This window comes from Strigops habroptila, chromosome 4 (assembly GCF_004027225.2).
Source record: "Strigops habroptila isolate Jane chromosome 4, bStrHab1.2.pri, whole genome shotgun sequence".
NCBI classification, from domain to species: Eukaryota; Metazoa; Chordata; class Aves; order Psittaciformes; family Psittacidae; genus Strigops; species Strigops habroptila.
This window is the reverse complement of record NC_046358.1, coordinates 1939795-1959094: the sequence shown is the minus strand read 5'-3', so window position 1 is coordinate 1959094 and position 19300 is coordinate 1939795. Positions and strand designations below refer to the sequence as shown.

Genomic DNA, 19300 nt, shown 5'->3' with positions numbered 1-19300 from the left:
CTGGAAAAGTGCTGCTGGAGGGAGGGATTTAGGGAAAACCTGCCCAGGATGGGATATGGGGATCTTAACGTGAGGGGTTGTGGATGGGGATCGCACACTGGGTGAAATCCAGTGGACACAGAGACATGGAGAGGTGCAGGGTAACACCTGAGGAATCACTCATGGAATGGTTTGGGATGAAGGGAGCTTAAAGCTCCTCCAGTTCCAACCCCCTGCCCTGGGCAGGGACACCTTCCACTAGAGCAGGTTGCTCCAAGCCCCTGTGTCCAACCTGGCCTTGAACACTGCCAGGGATGGGGCAGCCACAGCTTCTCTGGGCACCCTGTGCCAGCGCCTCAGCACCCTCACAGGGAAGAGCTTCTTCCTTAGAGCCTTATCTCCAACCTGAACTGCCCCTGTTTCAGTTTGAACCCATCACCCCTTGTCCTACCACTATAGTCCCTGATGAAGAGTCCCTCTGCGAGGAAGAGGAGGGCAGGAGCAGCAGAGCCGGCTCTGCTCCCTCTTCCCCATGGGATGAAGGTGGTGGAGCAGAGGATGAGTCTCCATCGGCGTCAGGCTCAGCTCAGGGTCACAAGGAGCAAGAACACAGGGTAATGAGCAGCCAGAGTGGGATGATGCAGGATGAGAGGCTGAAATCACACCCTGAGCCCCCAGATCCATAGGGATGTGGGCTGAACACAAGGAAAAGGCTGTTGGAGAAGAAAGCTTTGTCTCCCATCCACTCCACTACTGGTGGCTGCTGCCAGGATGGGTGCTTCCACGATGGGTGCTTCCACAGTCCACCAGCTTCCAAGACGTGCTGCTCCAGGGACAGGAACGCATGGAATAGTGCCTAAATGTAGGGAAAACTCCCCTGGAGTGGGAATGGGGAATCCCTCTGGCTCTGCACAGCGGGTGCCACCCCTGCAGGGAGGATGAGGAGCCGGGTGCCAGGAGCCAGACCTTTCCTCTTGGACTACTTTATTTGGTAAAACTCAGAAACCACCAACTGCTCGAGCTTCCCAGAGCTTCCCAGAACTTCCCTCCCTGAGTGAGCCACAGATCCTGTGGAGAGAGGAGCGTCCTTGCTCGGCTGCAGCACTTGGATGGAGAAGAATCCTCCTGCTCCGTGTCTCAGCCACCCCAGACGCCTCCTCCAGCCCTCACCCCCGAGGCAGCTTCGCTTCCTCTTCCAAAGAAATCCCAACGAATCCGTAAGAATCCAAAGCAAAACTGAAAGAAGGAAAGAAGATACTAAAGACAACAGTGAAGAGTGAATCCAGGCAAAGGCACCACATCATCCCAAGCAGAGCGACCAGTTCTGGGTCAGCAAAGTCCACAGGATTCCTAAATCCAGGCAGGAGATGATGTGGTGCCTGAGGAACACCCCTCAAACAAGCTGGTTCCCCTCCAGAGCCTCCTTCCCCCAGGTCCCCTTGGGCCACCACGGCTGGTGTTTGGTGCAGGGGGGGAAGATTCCTTTGCTCTCCGTGGAGGAAGGTGGTTGGGAATGAGCCCGAATCCTGCTAATGGATCCGGGTCAGCTCCTCCACGATCTTTATCAGGTCGTCTACGGTGGCCTCTCTCTTCATGCCACTGCCATCATCGATCTGCAAGGAGAGGAGAAGGTGTCAGAGCTTGGAGACAGCAGGAAGAGCTCAAGAACATTCCCAGATCGTCACCTTGGAGGAAGGCAGCAGTTGGGATCTCCTCCTTTAGCACAGCCTGGATTCCTGAGCGGGATTGTGAAGGATCTAAGCCCACATCACCCATCTCACCTGCAGGTTGGCCACCACCTCCTGCATCTTGGGCCTGCTGATGTCCAGGAAGCTCTCGATGAGGTCACCATCAATGAACCCAGTGGCCGGTTCCGTCTTGCGCTCGGTGTGAAACGATCTCCAGGTACCACAGTCAAGGAGCCAAATCCAGATGGAATAAGCCCAACCCTGGTGGTGAGCACAGGAGATGCTCCAGGCTGACACAGGGATCACAGGGCCACCACAAAGCCAGATTGACCCTCAAACCCCATAAGATAGACCCAGCCCTACCCCAAGCACCTCCTCTATGAGCACAAAGCCCCAGTGAACACACCACCACCCTCTCCAGTTGATGTCCACTCCCACCAGAGCATCCCAACAGGGAGAAACCTCTCCAAAACCCCACAGACACAGGCTCCAGAGGGAATGGTGGAAGGATATAAGGAATGCTCAATCTTGCCCACGCTCTTGATGACTTTGTTCAGCCTGTTCTGCATGTCCAAGAGGAGGTTGTACCAGCTCTCTGACAGCGAGGTCACCAGTCCTGCCAAGGGGAAAGCAGAGGTGACGGATCAGGGCTCATCCCAGCAGGCTGCTGGGATGGGAATTGTGCTGGGAGAGGTGGGATAAGGAAGTTTTCAAGGAGACTCAGAGGACTTTCCTCTTCTGGAAGGGAGAAAAGCAGGTTTCTGAAGGGATTATGAGTGGGAAATGGAGAAGAATGGAGACATGAGGGAACCCAGCCCAGGTTCAGCAGCAGGGATGGGACCTGCTGCTCTCCACTCAGGATGGGACCCCCTGACCCTTACCAATCATGCCATTGACTGTGCCGAAGAGAACTGAGCCCTGGGTTGGTGTGGAGGTCTCTCCCAGGTTCTGCATGACCAGAGATCCATGGCAGAAGACATTGACAAACTCTCCCAGGTGGGACAAGCCCACCTCCTGCAAGTGCTGGCGTTCCTCATCAGTTGTGGCCGCACTGAAAGCCAAAGCACCCTGCTTAGTCTGTGTTGGGGTGACATGAAACCCTCCCCTGCTCCCACCTCACTCCTCAGAGCTGGACATGCTCCTCCTTGCCTCTAGCTGTGATGTGGAGGAGCCCAGAAGGTCCTATCACCCTGTCCCTTCAGCTCACCTGTCCTTCTGGCACACAAACAAGTTGAAAGCATTCTCTGCTCCCAAGAAGTTGTCATCATCCAGGATCTCCACAGCACTCATCCAGTTTGGATTGAAGTCCCGGGCAATCTGGAAGGGGACAAAAGGAGATCCAGTGAGCCCAGATGGTCCTTCTTGTCATCCAGCATCTTCGTTTCACTCAGCACCACCATTCAGAGCAAGGATCCAGGCTGGCCCTCTCTGCTGGATGAAGCAGCTGAGTGGGAAAGGTACCAAAGGCCTTGTGGAGATGGCCCATGTGGTGCTCAGACGATGCCACAGCATTGCCATGGCCAACCCAGAGAGCCCAAAGCCTCTCTAACAGATGGAGTGCCTCCTCCATCCCCTCACTGACAGAGATGCAGCTACAAGCACCCTGAGCTGCTCCAGCTGGACAACAGGCACTGCAGATGGCAGCTCCCCACCCTGGCAGGCAGCAAGCACGCACCCAGAGCATGCTCTTCTCCAGGCTGCTGGTACATTGCCCAGTTCCCCTGAAGTCCAAAGATACATCTCTCCAGAAACCACAGGGATCTATGTGAAAGCATGTCTGGGTGATGCTGCTCTCATTGCACAGCCTTAGATCATGGAATGGGTTGGGATGAAGGGAGCTTAAAGCTCATCCAGTTCCAACCACGGGCAGGGACACCTTCCACTAGAGCAGGTTGCTCCAAGCCCCTGTGTCCAACCTGGCCTTGAACACTGCCAGGGATGGGGCAGCCACAGCTTCTCTGGGCACCCTGTGCCAGCGCCTCAGCACCCTCACAGGGAACAACTTCTGCCTTAGATCCAATCTAAATCTCCCCTGTTGCAGTTTGAACCCATCACTTCTTGTCCTATCGCTCCAGTCCCTGATGAAGGTCCCTCTCCAGCATCCCTGTAGCCCCCTTCAGACACTGGAAGCTGCTCTGAGGTCTCCATGATCTTTGCCTTCAAAGGGCTGCAAGATGGGCTGAGCCAGCTTCCTTCTATCACCTTCAACATACCTCCTCAAAGTTCCCTTCCATGGGCTTGTACGCGAGGAGCAGCACAGACCTCATGAGATCTCCCACCAGGATGAAGTCCCCTTTGGTTTTCAGGTAGAGAGCCATGATGTTGTTGTAGTGGTTGCACTCCGTGCGCAGCTCCTTCTCTGCTGTCCACTCGTACAGGCGCACCTGAGGGCAGGGACGTGGCTCTGAGCCACCATGGCCACCCACAGCAGCCAGGACAAGCTGCTCCATAGGGATCAGGGAGCTGCCTGACATCCAAACACGCTCCCAAAACAAGTCAGGGTCTTGCAAGAGCCTTACCGTGCTGTTGATGCTGGCTAAGAGCTTCCCATTGAATTCCACCATGGAATACACAGCTCCCTTGACCTCCTTCTCAGCCAGGCTCTGCAGCTTCCCTGGAATAAACCCATGCACTGCCTGGTTATTTGCCCTGCATTCCCAAGGGTGCCAAGACAAGGGGATTCACATGAGCTGCTCTACACGTTGTTCCCTCTAGAAACTCTCTGAGGATCTGTGGGCAAGTAAGAAGCAGGGGCAGATACAGAGAAAGGGAATCCCAGAATCCTGGCAAAGGATTCCTGGGCTTCTCTAGATGGGAGTAAAGGGAACCCACTGTGATAGCCTGCAGCAGTGACAGCACCTATAGATCCTATGGGCAGCTGGCAGCAGAACCCTCCAGTACAACTCTACCTGCTACTGGGACATGAGACCTTTTAGGTCCAAGGAGCTCATCTCTGCTCTCATCTCAAGCAGCTGGACTTGGCCACAGGAGAAGACCTTGCTCTTACCATCGGAGTAGTGGAAGACCACGATGCGGCCCTGTTTGGGCTCTGCCTCCTCGGGATACACCATGGCAGTGCCCACGATGAAGTAGGTGTTGGGGTCCTTGCCCAGCTTGCAGGAGACCAGGCTGAGGGCATACTCGTTCTGTAGGAACTGGTGAGCGTGAAGCACTGTGCAAAGAGGGAAAAGCAGAAGACAACTGGGTTCACCCAGGTCCTGGCCGGCAGCACCTCCGGGTAGAGCAGCTGAAAACTTAAGACATGTCCAAAGTAGATCCCATCTCCTGTTCCCCACCACCACCTTGTGCCATCGATCTCTTAAGCCCTGTGGCTGATAGTCCTCCAGGACACATGTTTGGGCTGAAGGAACATGCGAGATCACAGATCTTCACAGCCCCAGACTCAGCCACACACTGATGGGCTTGTCCTAGAGGAGCAAACTGGACTCTGGGACAGCCAACGTTTGGGATTGGTACCTTCAAAGGTGTGCTGATCTATGATGAGCAGGTTGTGCACCTCCACCTCCTCTCCAAAGGATGTCTCATGTGGTGCTGTGCTGCTGGAGAACAGCTTGCTGGTGCTCACACTGCTGGAGAGGGCCTAGGACACACAGAATCAGTCACATCCTTGTGCTACTCACCACGTCCTCACGCTGCTCCACAGGGGCTGAGGCAACCAGGGACCAGAAGAGAGAAGGTGACACAAGGAGCTCCCTGGGCCTGAGTAAAGGGACACACTCCCTGCACCACGAGGTGAGCTGAGCAACAGCATCCATGGAAGAGTTTACACATTGTGGTGGCTTCCACCAGTGCTACTGCCTTGAAGGCCACTTGTGCTGCATATCCCTGGGAGAGGGAAACCACTCGAGACCAAACAGGAGCCTGAAGAAGCAGCACCCAAAGGTGATCAGACAGAAAAGGGAGCATGGTGGGGATGCCAGAGGGCCCTTGTCACCACCATGGAGATCTCTTACCACCCCATCTCCTCCCAGGCTGCCGAAGGGAGAACCTGCACTCAGAGCTTTGGAAGAGAAGATGGTCAAGGATGATCTGCATCATGGTTTGGCCTGAAGAACTATGGTACCCCCAGCCCAGAGCTCAGGATGATCTGCAGCTACCCCTCACCTGGGTGCTGGCGCTGGGTCTGAGGGCAGTGGTGCCTCCACTGGCATCCTGCACCTCGATACGACTCGAGAGCACCCCAAAGCACTGTGACACCTCCTGGTAGCAGATCTTCCTGCAGGACAAAGAGAGCTGGTTGACAGCCAGGCCAAGGAGTGGAGGCCACTCCAAGGAGAGCAGAGAGGCTCTGGAGATGGAGCTGTTTGCTTGCCCAGCCTGCTCTCAGCACAAGCCCATGACAAGAACAGGGACCCTGAAGTGTTCCCCTGAGCTTGTCCCATGCAGCAGAGCATGGACCTTCAAGGCAGGCTCCTGCCCCAGCTCACCTGGGGGATTCATAGAGGGGAACCGTGCGGATGTGCAGCTTCTGGATCTCGTCGATGGTGCCAATTGTCAGGGTGCTGTTGTTGGCCAATGCCAAGCTGTGTGGGGAAAACAAAACTCATGAACAATAGTGCTTGTAACACAGAAACAACTAGGTTGGAAAAGACCTTTAAGACCACCAAGTCCAACTGTTAAACATGGGTGGCACGTCAGGAACCTCCCTTTCCTCCACACCCCTCAAAACTGCAGATCAGAGGATAGAACCCCAGAGTGGTTTGGGATGAAGGGAGCTTAAAGCTCCTCCAGTTCCAACCACGGGCAGGGACACCTTCCACTAGAGCAGGTTGCTCCAAGCCCCTGTGTCCAACCTGGCCTTGAACACTGCCAGGGATGGGGCAGCCACAGCTTCTCTGGGCACCCTGTGCCAGCGCCTCAGCACCCTCACAGGGAACAGCTTCTGCCTCAGAGCTCATCTCAATCTCCCCTCTGGCAGGTTAAAGCCATTCCCCTTGGCCTGTCCCTCCAGGCCCTTGCCCAAAGCCCCTCTCCAGGTTTCCTGGAGCCCCTTTAGGCCCTGGAGCTGCTCTAAGGTCTCCCCTTCAGGAGCCTTCTCTTCTCCAGGCTGCCCCAGCCCAGCTCTCTCAGCCTGGCTCCAGAGCAGAGCTGCTCCAGCCCTCGCAGCAGCTCCGGGGCCTCCTCTGGCCTCGCTCCAGCAGCTCCACGTCCCTCTTGTGTTGGGGACCCCAGAACTGCACCCAGTGCCCCAAGTGGGGGCTCCCCAGAGCGCAGCAGAGGGGGAGGATCCCCTCCCTGAGCTGCTGCTCACGCTCTGGGGGTACAGCCCAGCACACGGGGGGGTTCTGGGCTCAAGCACACACTGAAGCCAGGTCATGGGGAGCTTCTCCTCACCCACCACCTCCAAGTCCTTCTCCTCAGGCTGCTCCACCCAGTGTCCACCCAGCTTGTGTTTGTGCTTTGGATCCCATTGCAGAGTCCAAACCTCTCCCACTGCATGTCACACAAGAGAAGGAGCAGGCTCACCTATCAGGATACCCATCCGAGTTGAGGGGACACATGTAGTTCACCTCCTTCAGGTTGACGTTGGAGAAGACCAGCTTGTGGTTACTGCTGTAGATGACGGTGGGACGGTCAGAGCAGGCAAACACGTTGGTGGTGGACAGAGAGCGGAAGGTCCTCAGGACAGTGGGCTGGGTGCCAAGGGTCACCTTCTTCCTGTCACTCAGCAAACCTGCAGGAGAGGAGCTTGGTGTTGGGAGCTGCCACAACGGAGCTCACAGGAGCAGGATGACAGAGAGCAACGAGGCTGCAGCACCTTGGGAAGTAATGAGTGTGGACAAATGCATCCTGCTGTCAGCACAGGGCAGCTAAGGAATGGATGTGGTCTCCTTTCTGCAGAGTCCATTGGAGACATCTAACTCCCCAGTGCTCACAGCCTGTCCCACCTAAGCATGACCCCATCACAGTGAGAACACAAGAAGTTGGGGTTGATCAGCCTGGAGAGGAGAAGGCTCCTGAAGGGGAGACCTTAGAGCAGCTCCAGGGCCTAAAGGGGCTACGGGAAACCTGGAGAAGGGCTTTGGACAAGGGCCTGTAGGGACAGCCCAAGGGGAATGGCTTTAACCTGCCAGAGGGGAGATTGAGATGGGCTCTTAGGCAGAAGCTCTTCCCTGTGAGGGTGCTGAGGCGCTGGCACAGGGTGCCCAGAGAAGCTGTGGCTGCCCCATCCCTGGCAGTGTTCAAGGCCAGGTTGGACACAGGGGCTTGGAGCAACCTGCTCTAGTGGAAGGTGTCCCTGCCCATGGCAGGGGTTGGGACTGGAGGAGCTTTAAGCTCCCTTCATCCCAACCCATTCCATGGTTCTATGAGACAGAACCCTCCAGAAGAATGAAAGAAAACCCATCGAGCCCATAAGAGGGCACGAATCCAGCCTCCCTCCCCAGCAGCCAGCTCAGTGCTGGGCCCTGCATTCACCTGTCTCAAGGCTGAGCCCGAAGTAGAAGAGAGCTCCGTCCCCCAGGGCACACAGGAGGTAGTGGCTGCTCTCGAAGGTCGTCATCAGGATGGAGCGAGGGATAATTTCTGCAGGGAGCACACGAGAAGGTTGGTGTCACTCAAGACTCCCCCAGGACACTGCCCAAGTGACCAGTGCCACCACCCAGCAGAGCCCTACCTCCTCCCAGCATCTCTTTGTGCAGCAGCTCAAACGAGGGCAGCTTGAGGATGCGGGCAGAGATGTCAGTCCAGAGCCCGATGGCACACAGCGGGGACATGCCATTGCTGTCCCCTAGAGGGGTGATGTCCAAGCAGGCAACTTCATGCTCCATTTCTGTGCAGCTGGAAGCAGACAGAGGTGTCGGTCTCGAGCCCAAAGACACACAGGAGAGGCTGAGAGCCCTCAGGTTGGGATGGGAGAGCTGCACCCACCTGATCTGCCTGAGCTCCTGGGGTCGGATCTCCAGGTAGTAGAGGGCTCGTCCCACAGCCACCACGACCTGGTTGCTGTTGCAGGAAGCCACGCTGATGTTCTTTCCATTGGGCTCTTTCCATTCACTCACCAGGGCTTTGGGCTCCTGACTAACCAGTCTCACAGAGGCAGAGGTGATCTGGGGAGAGAGAACATCTCTGCTCAGAGCCAAAACACCACCTTCCTTCCAACATGAGCCCAAGGAAGGACACCAAACCCTGCCCCAGGTAGGAAATGCAGATCTAGGTTAGCCCCACATCAATAAGGGCTACAGGATCACCACAAGAGACGTATCTGCGTTGCCCTAGAACTGGCATTACCTGGATCAATTGCTGGTGTGCCACGTTGCCACAGAAGAAGGTCTGCTGATCATCCACAAACCCCGTGAGCTCCGTCTCTTCCACCTCCTCTCCATTTAACATTAGAACCCTGAGCAAGAAAGAGAACTCTTGTTGTATCATTAGATACGTGTGAGCAGCAGGTTGAAGGAGGTGATGCTGCCCCTCTGCTCTATGAGACCCCACTTGGATGCTGCATCCAGGTCTGGTGTCCTCAGCATCAGGAGGACATGGAGCTGTTGGAGCAAGGCCAGAGGAGGCCACGAGGATGATCAGGGGCTGGAGCAGCTCCCGTATGGAGCCAGGCTGAGAACATTGGGGCTGTTCAGCCTGGAGAAGAGAAGCTGCGTGGAGACCTCAGAGCAGCTTCCAGTGGCTGAAGGGGCTACAAGGATGCTGGAGAGGGACCTTCATCAGGGGCTGGAGTGATGGGACAAGGAGTGATGGGTTCAAACTGAAACAGGGGAAGTTCAGGTTGGAGATAAGGAAGAAGCTCTTCTCTGTGAGGCATTAGAACAGGCTGCCCAAGGAAGCTGTGGCTGCCCCATCCCTGGCAGTGTTCAAGGCCAGGTTGGACACAACCTGCTCTAGTGGAAGGTGTCCCTGCCCATGGCAGGGGGTTGGAACTGGATGATCTTAAGCTCCTTTCCAACCCAACCTTAACTATTCTACGATCATGCTGTAACACGTGGCTGTGGACCATGCGGCTCAGCCTCAACCCCACCTCACCTGGTCTGGCCAACGAAGGACAGCACCAACGTATTGTCTGTCTCACGATGAGAATCCGACCTCAGGGGCCACAATCCTGCAACAAAGAGGCCACGTTGGCTCCCAGAGAGCTCCCAAGAGCTAGTGGGTGCCAGGAACCTGCCCCACACCCCAAGCACACCATGGGTCCCCAGCAGGCCCCCTGAGGCTGTGGGTTGTACGTGACAGCACTGAGGAGCTCACACACCTTTGATCCCTGGCAGGTCAATGCTGGCATGTTCATGGATCCCAATGCCATTCCGGATGATCCGCAGTGAGCCCTCTTTAAATGCACCTGAGCATGTGACCAGCTGCAGGGAAGGGAGAGGATCTTTACCAACCTTGGTGGGAAGCTTCCCCACTCCTCCCTGTAGTGACAGGGTCAGAGGGAGATGGGGAACCCATCTTCACTTCCCACAGGAAGGCTTTTGGCAGCTGATCCTTCCCTGTTGCACAAAGACAACCCTTTCCTCATGAAGAAGGGTATCCAAGAATTAGCCTCCTCACTCATATCACTCTTCAATACCATCCCTGCAGCTGGATAAGGCTTTGAGATGCTCCAATACATGGTTTGTGGTCTTCTCCTTCCATGGACAACCCACACATACACATGTGGCTGGCCCAGACATTGCCACCACCAAGCAAAGCAAAGCAGAATGAGCATTACCTGCCCTTGGCCTTGTCTTTCCAGGTCTACCACACACATGTCAACGATGGGACCAAGGTTGGTGAAGGTCTCCATGGCCACCACGTAGGAGCCCTGCTCGTTGCTGTCCACGTTGAGCTGTGAATTAACACAACTGTTGGCTTTCAACACGCGAGACCAAGCAGTGGAAAGGGTGTAGGGCAGACAAGGAGAAGGAAAACTGATCCACATCCACCTCTGATGAACAGGAATGTGTCCAAAACCCTGTCTGAACACACCCGAAGCTGCTGCGTACCTTCACAAGCTGGGAATCCCCGAGGCGAGAGCCAACGAACACAACCCCGTTGTCCAGGTAGGTCAAACACTCTGCAATGGATGTCTGGGAAGTGAGAAGGTGCAGATGAACCATCACTGGTGTGAAAAGGAGCTTGTCACACCCCACAAGCAGCACATCTGAGCTGCAGCCCCATAGGAAGACCCTGGGCACAGGATGGAGAGTGAAGCTTCTCCCAAGCAAGCACCAGGAATAACTTTGGGAAGATGGTGTAGACTTTGAAGTGCTCACATAGGGAATTTCCCACCAAATGACAGTCAGATCCAGGACAACTATGGAACATCACCCCCCCTGGGCTCCAAAAGAGCCTTCAGAGGAGTATTTCCACCCTATGGAGCCTCCCAGCCCCATGGTGAGAAGTGACAGGGACACACGATGGGACCAAGTCCTACCTCACCGAGCAGCTCCACACGCAGGTCCTTCAAGGTGACAGTGCCATCCATCTGTTCCTCCTTCTCCAGGAGCAGCATGAAGAGGCGTCCTTCCATGTCCCCCAGCAAGTAACGGGATCCATTGGGATCCACACGGTTGTGGCACACGATTGTACTTTGCTGCATGTAAAAGAGGAGGGAATTTTAGGAATACAGCCCCAAAGGGACATCTAGAACCATCTCTGTCCGTGCCTGAAGGGAACAACCACATCCAGTAACCATGGCAAAGACCCACTTCTCCTGTGTAAAGGGCTGGATCCACCCTTCAACCATCTGTCTCAGTGACCACAACCTGTGGTCAAACGGTCTCATTTCAGGCACTAGGAAGCACCTCATGTTCCTAAATTAAACACAGAATCATGGAATGGGTTGGGATGAAGGGAGCTTAAACCTCCTCCAGTTCCAACCACGGGCAGGGACACCTTCCACTAGAGCAGGTTGCTCCAAGCCCCTGTGTCCAACCTGGCCTTGAACACTGCCAGGGATGGGGCAGCCACAGCTTCTCTGGGCACCCTGTGCCAGCGCCTCAGCACCCTCACAGGGAAGAGCTTCTGCCTCAGAGCTCATCTCAATCTCCCCTCTGGCAGGTTGAAGCCATTCCCTTTGGCCTGTCCCTACATCCCTTGCCCAAAGCCCCTCTCATGTCACTAGTTAAATCACAGCCCAGGAAGGATGCCCTCAGAGAGCCTGTTTTCCCAATGCTGGTCCTTCCATGGATGCAGGGATGCTATTTGGGACCTTCAGAGCTCCAAGCTTGCTGCATCTCCAGCCCCAAGCTCTGCAGGTGGATGCTGCCTGGCCTCCTGTCAACAGATTTGGTTCTGGTTTAAGCAGCTCCTCATCCTGCAGATCTTTTTGGTATGCAAACATCTCACTGGCCTCAGCACAGATGTCTGCAGGTCAAAGCTCTCCCTGCTCTGATACCTCCATCACAGAGCTCCAGCAGTGCTCTGAGAGCCTGGTGGGCATTGAGGCAACAATATTGCTATTTCTTTACTCAATATTTATACTTCTTTCCCAGGAATCATCATTCCCAGGTTAAAAGGACCTTCTGATCCTGGCTTAAGCCTCTTTCAGCCCCCAGTGGCACTTCAGCTCTGCCATTTGTGGCCATGTGGGAACTGGGCCATCCCTCTGACCAAACCCACAAGCTCAGCCTCTGCCACAAGCTCTGTAAGTCTGTTTTCCTCTAAACAAGTGCCCCAATCACACACTGGTGGACTCAAATCTCCAAGGGGCTCATTCATATCTTCTGCTGCTTGAAATGAAACCAGGCCCTGGCCTGGACCCATGCCCAAATCCTGTTCTACATCCTGATTAAGCCCTTTCTGTGGGGCCCAGGCATGATTTCAGCTTTACTGCACCATGTCCATGCATTCCATAGAGAGCAGAGCCACAGGCTGCCACCAACACACGGATTACATGTCCCTCAGACCAGGCACGGTGTGAAACACACTCACCAAAACCCAGTCTGGGGGTAAGTGGCTCTATTAGACTAGACCTGGAGACAAGAGCAGTTGAATTCATGACTCCAAGTAGCCCAATACCCTACCAGCACTCTGAGGGGTGTCTGGGAAAGGAGGAATTACATGGGATGTGTTTCTGGATCTCAGCAGGCACTCACCTTGATGATAGGTGGAGCTATAGCCAGGTATTTGTCTCCGTTGTGGTAGGTGATGGACTCCTGCCCAATGATGATGGCACCTCCAAAAGGCTCTGGCACTGCACAGGGGAGAAGACAAATGTCTCATTGGAACCTCTGCAGCACGGCTGAGGTGTTCAGCCGTGAGGAGGAAACAGGAGGGAAGATCTTCTACACAGCAGAACCAACCTGCAATGACCATGGAGGCTTCAGCCTCCACGTTCTCCTGTTTCCAGGGGCCTTTGTTGAACTCCTTCTCGCGCAGGGACACCTCGTACGTCTTCACGTGGCGACCCTGAGGGTCCTGAAAGAGAAGCCACAGATGATGATGTGCAATGGCCACAACCTCATGTGCATTGAGGCTCCAACCTGTGCAACAAGGAGACTGCACCTCCTCTCCTGCAAGAGCCCCATCCTGAGGCTTCCCACCGTGGCCACCTCCTCTTCATCCTCCCTCAACCCACACACGTGTGCCCGAACACACACACTGAGGTTCTCCTTAACTTTATCCCTGTGTAGAACAACCTCTGAAGAAATCCCTGTGCCAAAAAGAGACTGAAAACTGTTCCTTGTGGGTTTAGACAAGGGATTCTTCTGGGAGTTGTATTCATCTGGGCACAAGGGGCACTACACAGTGTCACCACCACCTCCAGCTCCAGCTGAGGAACCCAGCTCTGCTGTAGCAATGCAGGTGCCACTGAACTCCCATCCTGATGCTCCTCAGGTCTTTCAGCCCCATTTCCTGAGGAAGCATCATCTGTTTGATGAATAAGCCCCCCAACACCTCAGCCAATCCACTATTCCAAGCCCAGTGGGTGATTTCAACCAAACCTGACATACAGAAAGGTCTCCAAGGCAGCAATTCCATGTGGGCTTCACTATGTGCTGGGTGGAGAAGAGGCTCCCCACATCAACATGCCACTATGGGAAAGGTGGTCTGTGCTAACAAGCACTTGGGAACCCACATGGGGAGAAGACATCTGAGCACCCAAAGCACAGAGAGGGCTTTGAACATAACCCACTGACCCATTTCATGTCTCAGAAGTTAAGACAAGGCTCTAAATCAGAGGGAAAGAGGTTTCTTTAGTCATGTTGTTCATAAAAGAGGTTACAAAGAGAGGTTCACCTTTCCATTTGTTATGCCTCATCACCTTCCAGACCTGAGCAAAGAGATCCTGGCAAATGCCCCATCCCTGGCAGTGTTCAAGGCCAGGCTGGACACAGGGGCTTGGAGCAACCTGCTCTAGTGGAAGGTGTCCCTGCCCGTGGCAGGGGTTGGAGCTGGAGGAGCTTTAAGCTTCCTCCCAACCCAAACCAGGCTGGGATGCTACAGAACATCCTCACTGGTGGTGCTCCAGAGCTCCTGAGGGAAGCAAAGAGCAGCAGGGGCTGGCAGAGAAGGGAAACAGCTCCGTGGGGAGGAGAAAGCTGCAGTGGGGCTGTGAACAAGGCAGAGGAGGCACTCATGAAACCTTTGCCACTTCTGCACCTTTTCCCTCCACCCCACAGCAGCTCTTGAGCCTTTCTCTTGCTCTATTTTTATGAACTTCCCCTTTTTTGTGGCATCTTCCTCCAGTTTCAGAACGACACAAGCGTTGTCTCAGTCACTTCAATTCTCTTCAGTCCAAATGCTGTGATGATGATTGATGAACTGAGCAGGAATCCAAGCAGCAGCTTGGAAAGATCCCCCTCTCCATACACACACACACAATTCAGACACCCCAGGGCCTAAAACAAAGCCAGAGCTTTATGTAAGGCTGAATGAGTCAGGCAGAGCTTCCACCTCCTCCTGCTACGAGGAGTAAACCTGGATTAAGGGGTAGACATGGAGCAAGCTATTAATTTACTCCTCATTTGTGTAATACATGCTTAGCATGAGTGATGCATTAACAGGTTTGCTGGTTTATGTGGAGAGCTGCTATCTTCACAGGTTAAGACCTTACTTGCTGACTCCATGGGGTGACCAAGCTCCTCTTTTCAATGCTTTTGAGCACTGAGTGACCACAAGGCAGGGGAAGAGAAGTGGCCTGACACGGAGCTGCCCCCCCAACCCCTAGGATGTGGTGACAAAGTGACTTCTCCCCTATGCTTTTACCCAGTTAACTATTTGGGGGGTTGAAGAGCATCCCCATAGGGACTAATCAAGTCACTGCTGCCATACAGAAGCTCTTACAGTAGGGGTTTGCCACCCCAAAAGCAGAACTAAGTTCCCAGCAGATCCATGTGCTGCTGCACCAGGAAGTTCCAGCTAAGCCCAGGCTAGGCTGGAATTTGACACAGCAAAGATAATCCCTTGCTCAGTCAGCACAGCAAAGGCTCTTGTGGTCAAAGGAAGCAGAAGAAGGGCCTCCAAACAGTGTCTCTGTGAGGACCCAGGCAACAGGAGAGGTTATTACTCCTGGAGTGGCCTCCCAAATGCCAAACAAGACATTCCCTTCTTTTTGAAGGGGAAGGTTTGAGTCTGTGCCTGTAGGAAACAAGGGACCCTGGCTCTAATCCTGCTCAGCACTTGCTGGAAAGATCCAGACACCCCTCTAAGAGTGTTTAACAAGGAAAAGGTCCCATCTGAAGCATCAGCTGCCCAGCTTTCCTATGGGAATGTTGCTTCCTCTCTCCCAGGAAGCAGCACAGAGGAAAATGGACTTTCCTTGGCTACACAACGAGCCTGCAGAAGGCCAGAATCATCTCTTGTTCCACCCAAAGCACTGCCTGCTGCTAGCTTCAGGACCCTGCTGCTGCTCCAAGCCCTTTGGAAGCCCTTGGTTGGTGCCTCTGCCCGAGTGACCCATCAAGAACAAGGTACCTGGTAGACAAAGCAGATGGTTGGAGCCTGACAGCCATAGAGGAACTTCACATCGATGACTTGGAGCTCTTCCAGGCGGATGTTAAAAGCTTTTAATTCCTTGTTCTCCCTGTCCAAGGGGATGACTTTGAAGAGACCATCATAGAGCCTCAGGCCGATCATGCGGCACTCGGGGTCAATGATGCCGATGATGCCGGTCTCCGAGGGGCGGCCGATGCGATCCTGAGCCAGGGATCCATGGAGAGGGGACAGAGAAAGAGGGATTAGATAGAGATCCCTGTGTGGGACTGGGGAATAGCAGCTACAAGAGTTACCCCCCCTCAGGGGAGGAATAACTCCCTGCACACCTCCCAGAAGGTGTTTAAATAGGTGGCACCAAAGGCAACTCCAGCATCTCCTGCCTCAAGCAGCAGGTCATGGAATCATGGAATGGGTTGGAAAGGAGCTTAAGATCATCCAGCTCCAACCCCCTGCCACGGGCAGGGACACCTTCCACTAGAGCAGGTTGCTCCAAGCCCCTGTGTCCAACCTGGCCTTGAACACTGCCAGGGATGGGGCAGCCACAGCTTCTCTGGGCACCCTGTGCCAGCGCCTCAGCACCCTCACAGGGAACAGCTTCTGCCTCAGAGCTCATCTCAATCTCCCCTCTGGCAGGTTAAAGCCATTCCCCTTGGCCTGTCCCTACAGGCCCTTGTCCAAAGCCCCTCTCCAGGTTTCCTGGAGCCCCTTTAGGCACTGGAGCTGCTCTAAGGTGTCCCCTTCAGGAGCCTTCTCTTCTCCAGGCTGCCCCAGCCCAGCTCTCTCAGCCTGGCTCCAGAGCAGAGCTGCTCCAGCCCTCGCAGCAGCTCCGGGGCCTCCTCTGGCCTCACCCCAACAGCTCCACGTCCCTCTCGTGGTGTTACCCCCGAGCTGGACTCCCACAACTCCATCATCAGGAGTTAAGAAGGGAGAACCCCACCACCACCAAAGTAAAACCAGCCCAGAGGAAGGTAATTGACCCCTTCCAGGTTCTTCAGCTCCCCTCACCTGCACATTGCCATGGGCACGGGTTATGATGTCGATGTTGTCCCCGTTCTGCTTGTACTCCAGGATGCAGGCGTTGTACTTGGCCGTCAGGATGAACAACAAGTCTTTGCTCTCTCCCTACCAAAGCAGAGCAGTGAGGAGCCATCAGGAGGGTGCCAGAGCTGGTGGCACCAGCGTCCCTGTGACTCTCCTCCCCATGGCGAGGTCCCTGCCCCACAGCAAACCCACCTTGGGGCGGAAGAGCTCCATCACTGCTGTCTTGCCGTACATCCCCACCTCCTTGACGGGCCTCAGCCCCTCTGCTGTCACCACGTAGATCTCGAGCCGCGTGTTCTTGGCAATGAGCAGGTTCAAATCCTCGGCTGAGGTGAAGTGTCCTGGAGAACACAAAGGAGAAGCCACCGGTGAGGTGCACCCAAGGGATGAGGTGACACCCGGGGGGGTTCACACTGAACAACCTGCGGAGTCTGCTCCATTCCCCCCCAGCCACAGCATCCCAAACCCCAGCATCCCAAACCCCAGCATCCCAAACCCCAGCATCCCAAAAGCCCAGCATCCCAAACCCCCAGCACCCCAAACCCCAGCATCCCAAACCCCAGCACCCCAAACCCCCAGCATCCCAAACCCCCAGCATCCCAAACCCCAGCATCCCAAACCCCCAGCACCCCAAACCCCCAGCATCCCAAACCCCAGCACCCCAAATCCCCAGCATCCCAAACCCCCAGCATCCCAAACCCCAGCATCCCAAACCCCCAGCATCCCAAACCCCCAGCATCCCAAACCCCCAGCATCCCAAACCCCCAGCATCCCAAACCCCCAGCACCCCAAACCCCCAGCATCCCAAACCCCAGCATCCCAAACCCCAGTACCCCAAACCCCAGCATCCCAAACCCCAGCACCCCAAACCCCCAGCACCCCAAACCCCAGCACCCCAAACCCCAGCACTCCAAACCCCCAGCACCCCAAACCCCAGCATCCAAACCCCCAGCACCCCAAACCCCCAGCACCCCAAACCCCAGCACCCCAAACCCCCAGCACCTTCCTCCCACAGCTCCCAGCTCCTTCCCTGCGCTCTGACTTCTTCCCGTCCCCCAGGACCCTCATTCCTGGGGCTCTTCCCACTGCACCCTCCCTCCAGAGCACACTGCGACACCCCAAAACACCCCACAGCAAGGCAGCACACAGACAGACATCACCCCACAGCACCCCAACCCTCTGCTCTCTCACCACACCCCGCTGAGCTCTCAGGAACCTCAAGCCTGGCCCAGATCCCCCCAGAAAAGCCCCACTGCACCCCCAGCATGACCCCAGTGCCCCACATCACCTCCATGAAGCTAAACACACCCCCAGTGCCCCACAGCCCCCCCAGGGGACTCACAGCACCCCCACCTCCCCCAGTGCCCCACAGCACCCCAAACAAGTCTAAACCCCCCTGACTACCCCACAACGTGCCCACAGACCTAAGGGCACCCCCAGCACCCTCAGTGCACCCACAGCCCCCCCAGATCTCCCCACCTCAGCACAGCCCAAGGCACCACAGTGCGCTCACAGCCCCACCACAGACCCAGGGGAATCCCCTGGCTCCCCCCTTCAGTGCCCCACAGCGCCCCCACTGCCCCACAGACACTCCCAATACCCCTCCAGTGCCCCATTTCCCCCCACCCCAAATACGCCACAGCCCCCACAGTGCCCCACAGACACCCCCAAAACCCCTCCAATGTCTCACTTACCCCCACCCCACAATGCCCCACAGCTCCCCCAGTGCCCCACAGCCCCTCCAATGCCTCACAGTCCCTCCAATGCCCCCCCAGTACCCCATTTACCCCCACCCCACAATGCCCCACAGCTCCCCCAGTGCCCCGTAGCCCTTCCAGCGCCCCATAGCCCCCCCAGTGTCTCACAGACCCCCCCAATACCAGCCCAGTGCCCCATTTGCCCCCACCCCACAGGTCCCCCAGTGCCCCATACCCATCCAGTACACCCCTATTGCCCCACTTCCCCCCACCTCAAATATCCCACAGCCCCCCCAGGGCCCCCCAGTCCCTCCAGTGTCCCCCCAGTGCCCCATTTACCCCCACCCTTCAATGCTCCATAGCCCCTCCAGTGCCCCACAGCCCACCCAGTGCCTCATAGCCCCCCCAATACCCCCCCAATGCCCCACTCCCCCCACTCCAAACACCCCACAGCCCCCCCCGTGCAACATAGACCCCCACAGTGCCTCACAGACACCCCAGTGCCCCATTTACCCCCCCAATGCCCTCCTAATGCCCCGCTTCCCCCCACCCCAAATACCCCACAGCCCCCCCAGTGCCCTACAGCCCCCGGTACCTGAACCCCCTCCATTCTCCCGGTGCCCCATTGACCCCCATGAACCCCAATGTCCCCCCACACCCCTCCGTGCCCCCCCCACTGTGTCCCGCACCCTCTTTCCCTCCCCCCCCCACCATAACCCCCACAGGCCCCGGCTCCTCGACCCTTAGGCCGGGGCTCCCCGGCGGTACCGGTGACGCAGCCGTTGACGGCCGTCGGCTTCTGCGCCGTCACCACGTAGTTGTAGGACATGCTGGCGGCGGGCGGGGGCCGGCAGGGCCGGGCCGGGCACCGGGGCAGGGCCGGGGCGCTGGAGCGGGGCCGCGCACCGGGAGCGGGGCCTGGCGCGGCCTCTCCGCCGCTTCCGCCCGCCGCCGTGACGTTAGCGGAAGTGGTCCGCGCGGGGCCGCTCTAGGCCGTTTGGA

At 56.3% G+C, this 19300-nt stretch overlaps 1 protein-coding gene across 1 annotated transcript; it reads right to left on the bottom strand.

Annotated features, from left to right (window-relative positions):
* Positions 1–942: 942 nt before the first annotated feature.
* On the bottom strand, positions 943–19248 carry DDB1 (damage specific DNA binding protein 1). Its single transcript, XM_030483587.1, has 27 exons — positions 19067–19248; positions 16794–16942; positions 16566–16682; positions 15540–15761; positions 12926–13040; positions 12719–12816; positions 11056–11214; positions 10625–10708; positions 10351–10467; positions 9892–9994; positions 9666–9741; positions 8919–9027; positions 8559–8737; positions 8305–8468; positions 8106–8213; positions 7155–7362; positions 6116–6211; positions 5793–5904; positions 5145–5268; positions 4675–4839; positions 4187–4281; positions 3881–4051; positions 2875–2984; positions 2549–2718; positions 2181–2283; positions 1761–1884; positions 943–1592 (listed from the first exon to the last, which is right to left on the bottom strand). The coding sequence occupies exons 1-27, from the start codon at positions 19125–19127 to the stop codon at positions 1509–1511; spliced, it is 3423 nt and encodes a 1140-aa protein (XP_030339447.1). The 5' UTR covers positions 19128–19248; the 3' UTR covers positions 943–1508.
* Between the last annotated feature and the right edge of the window lie 52 nt (positions 19249–19300).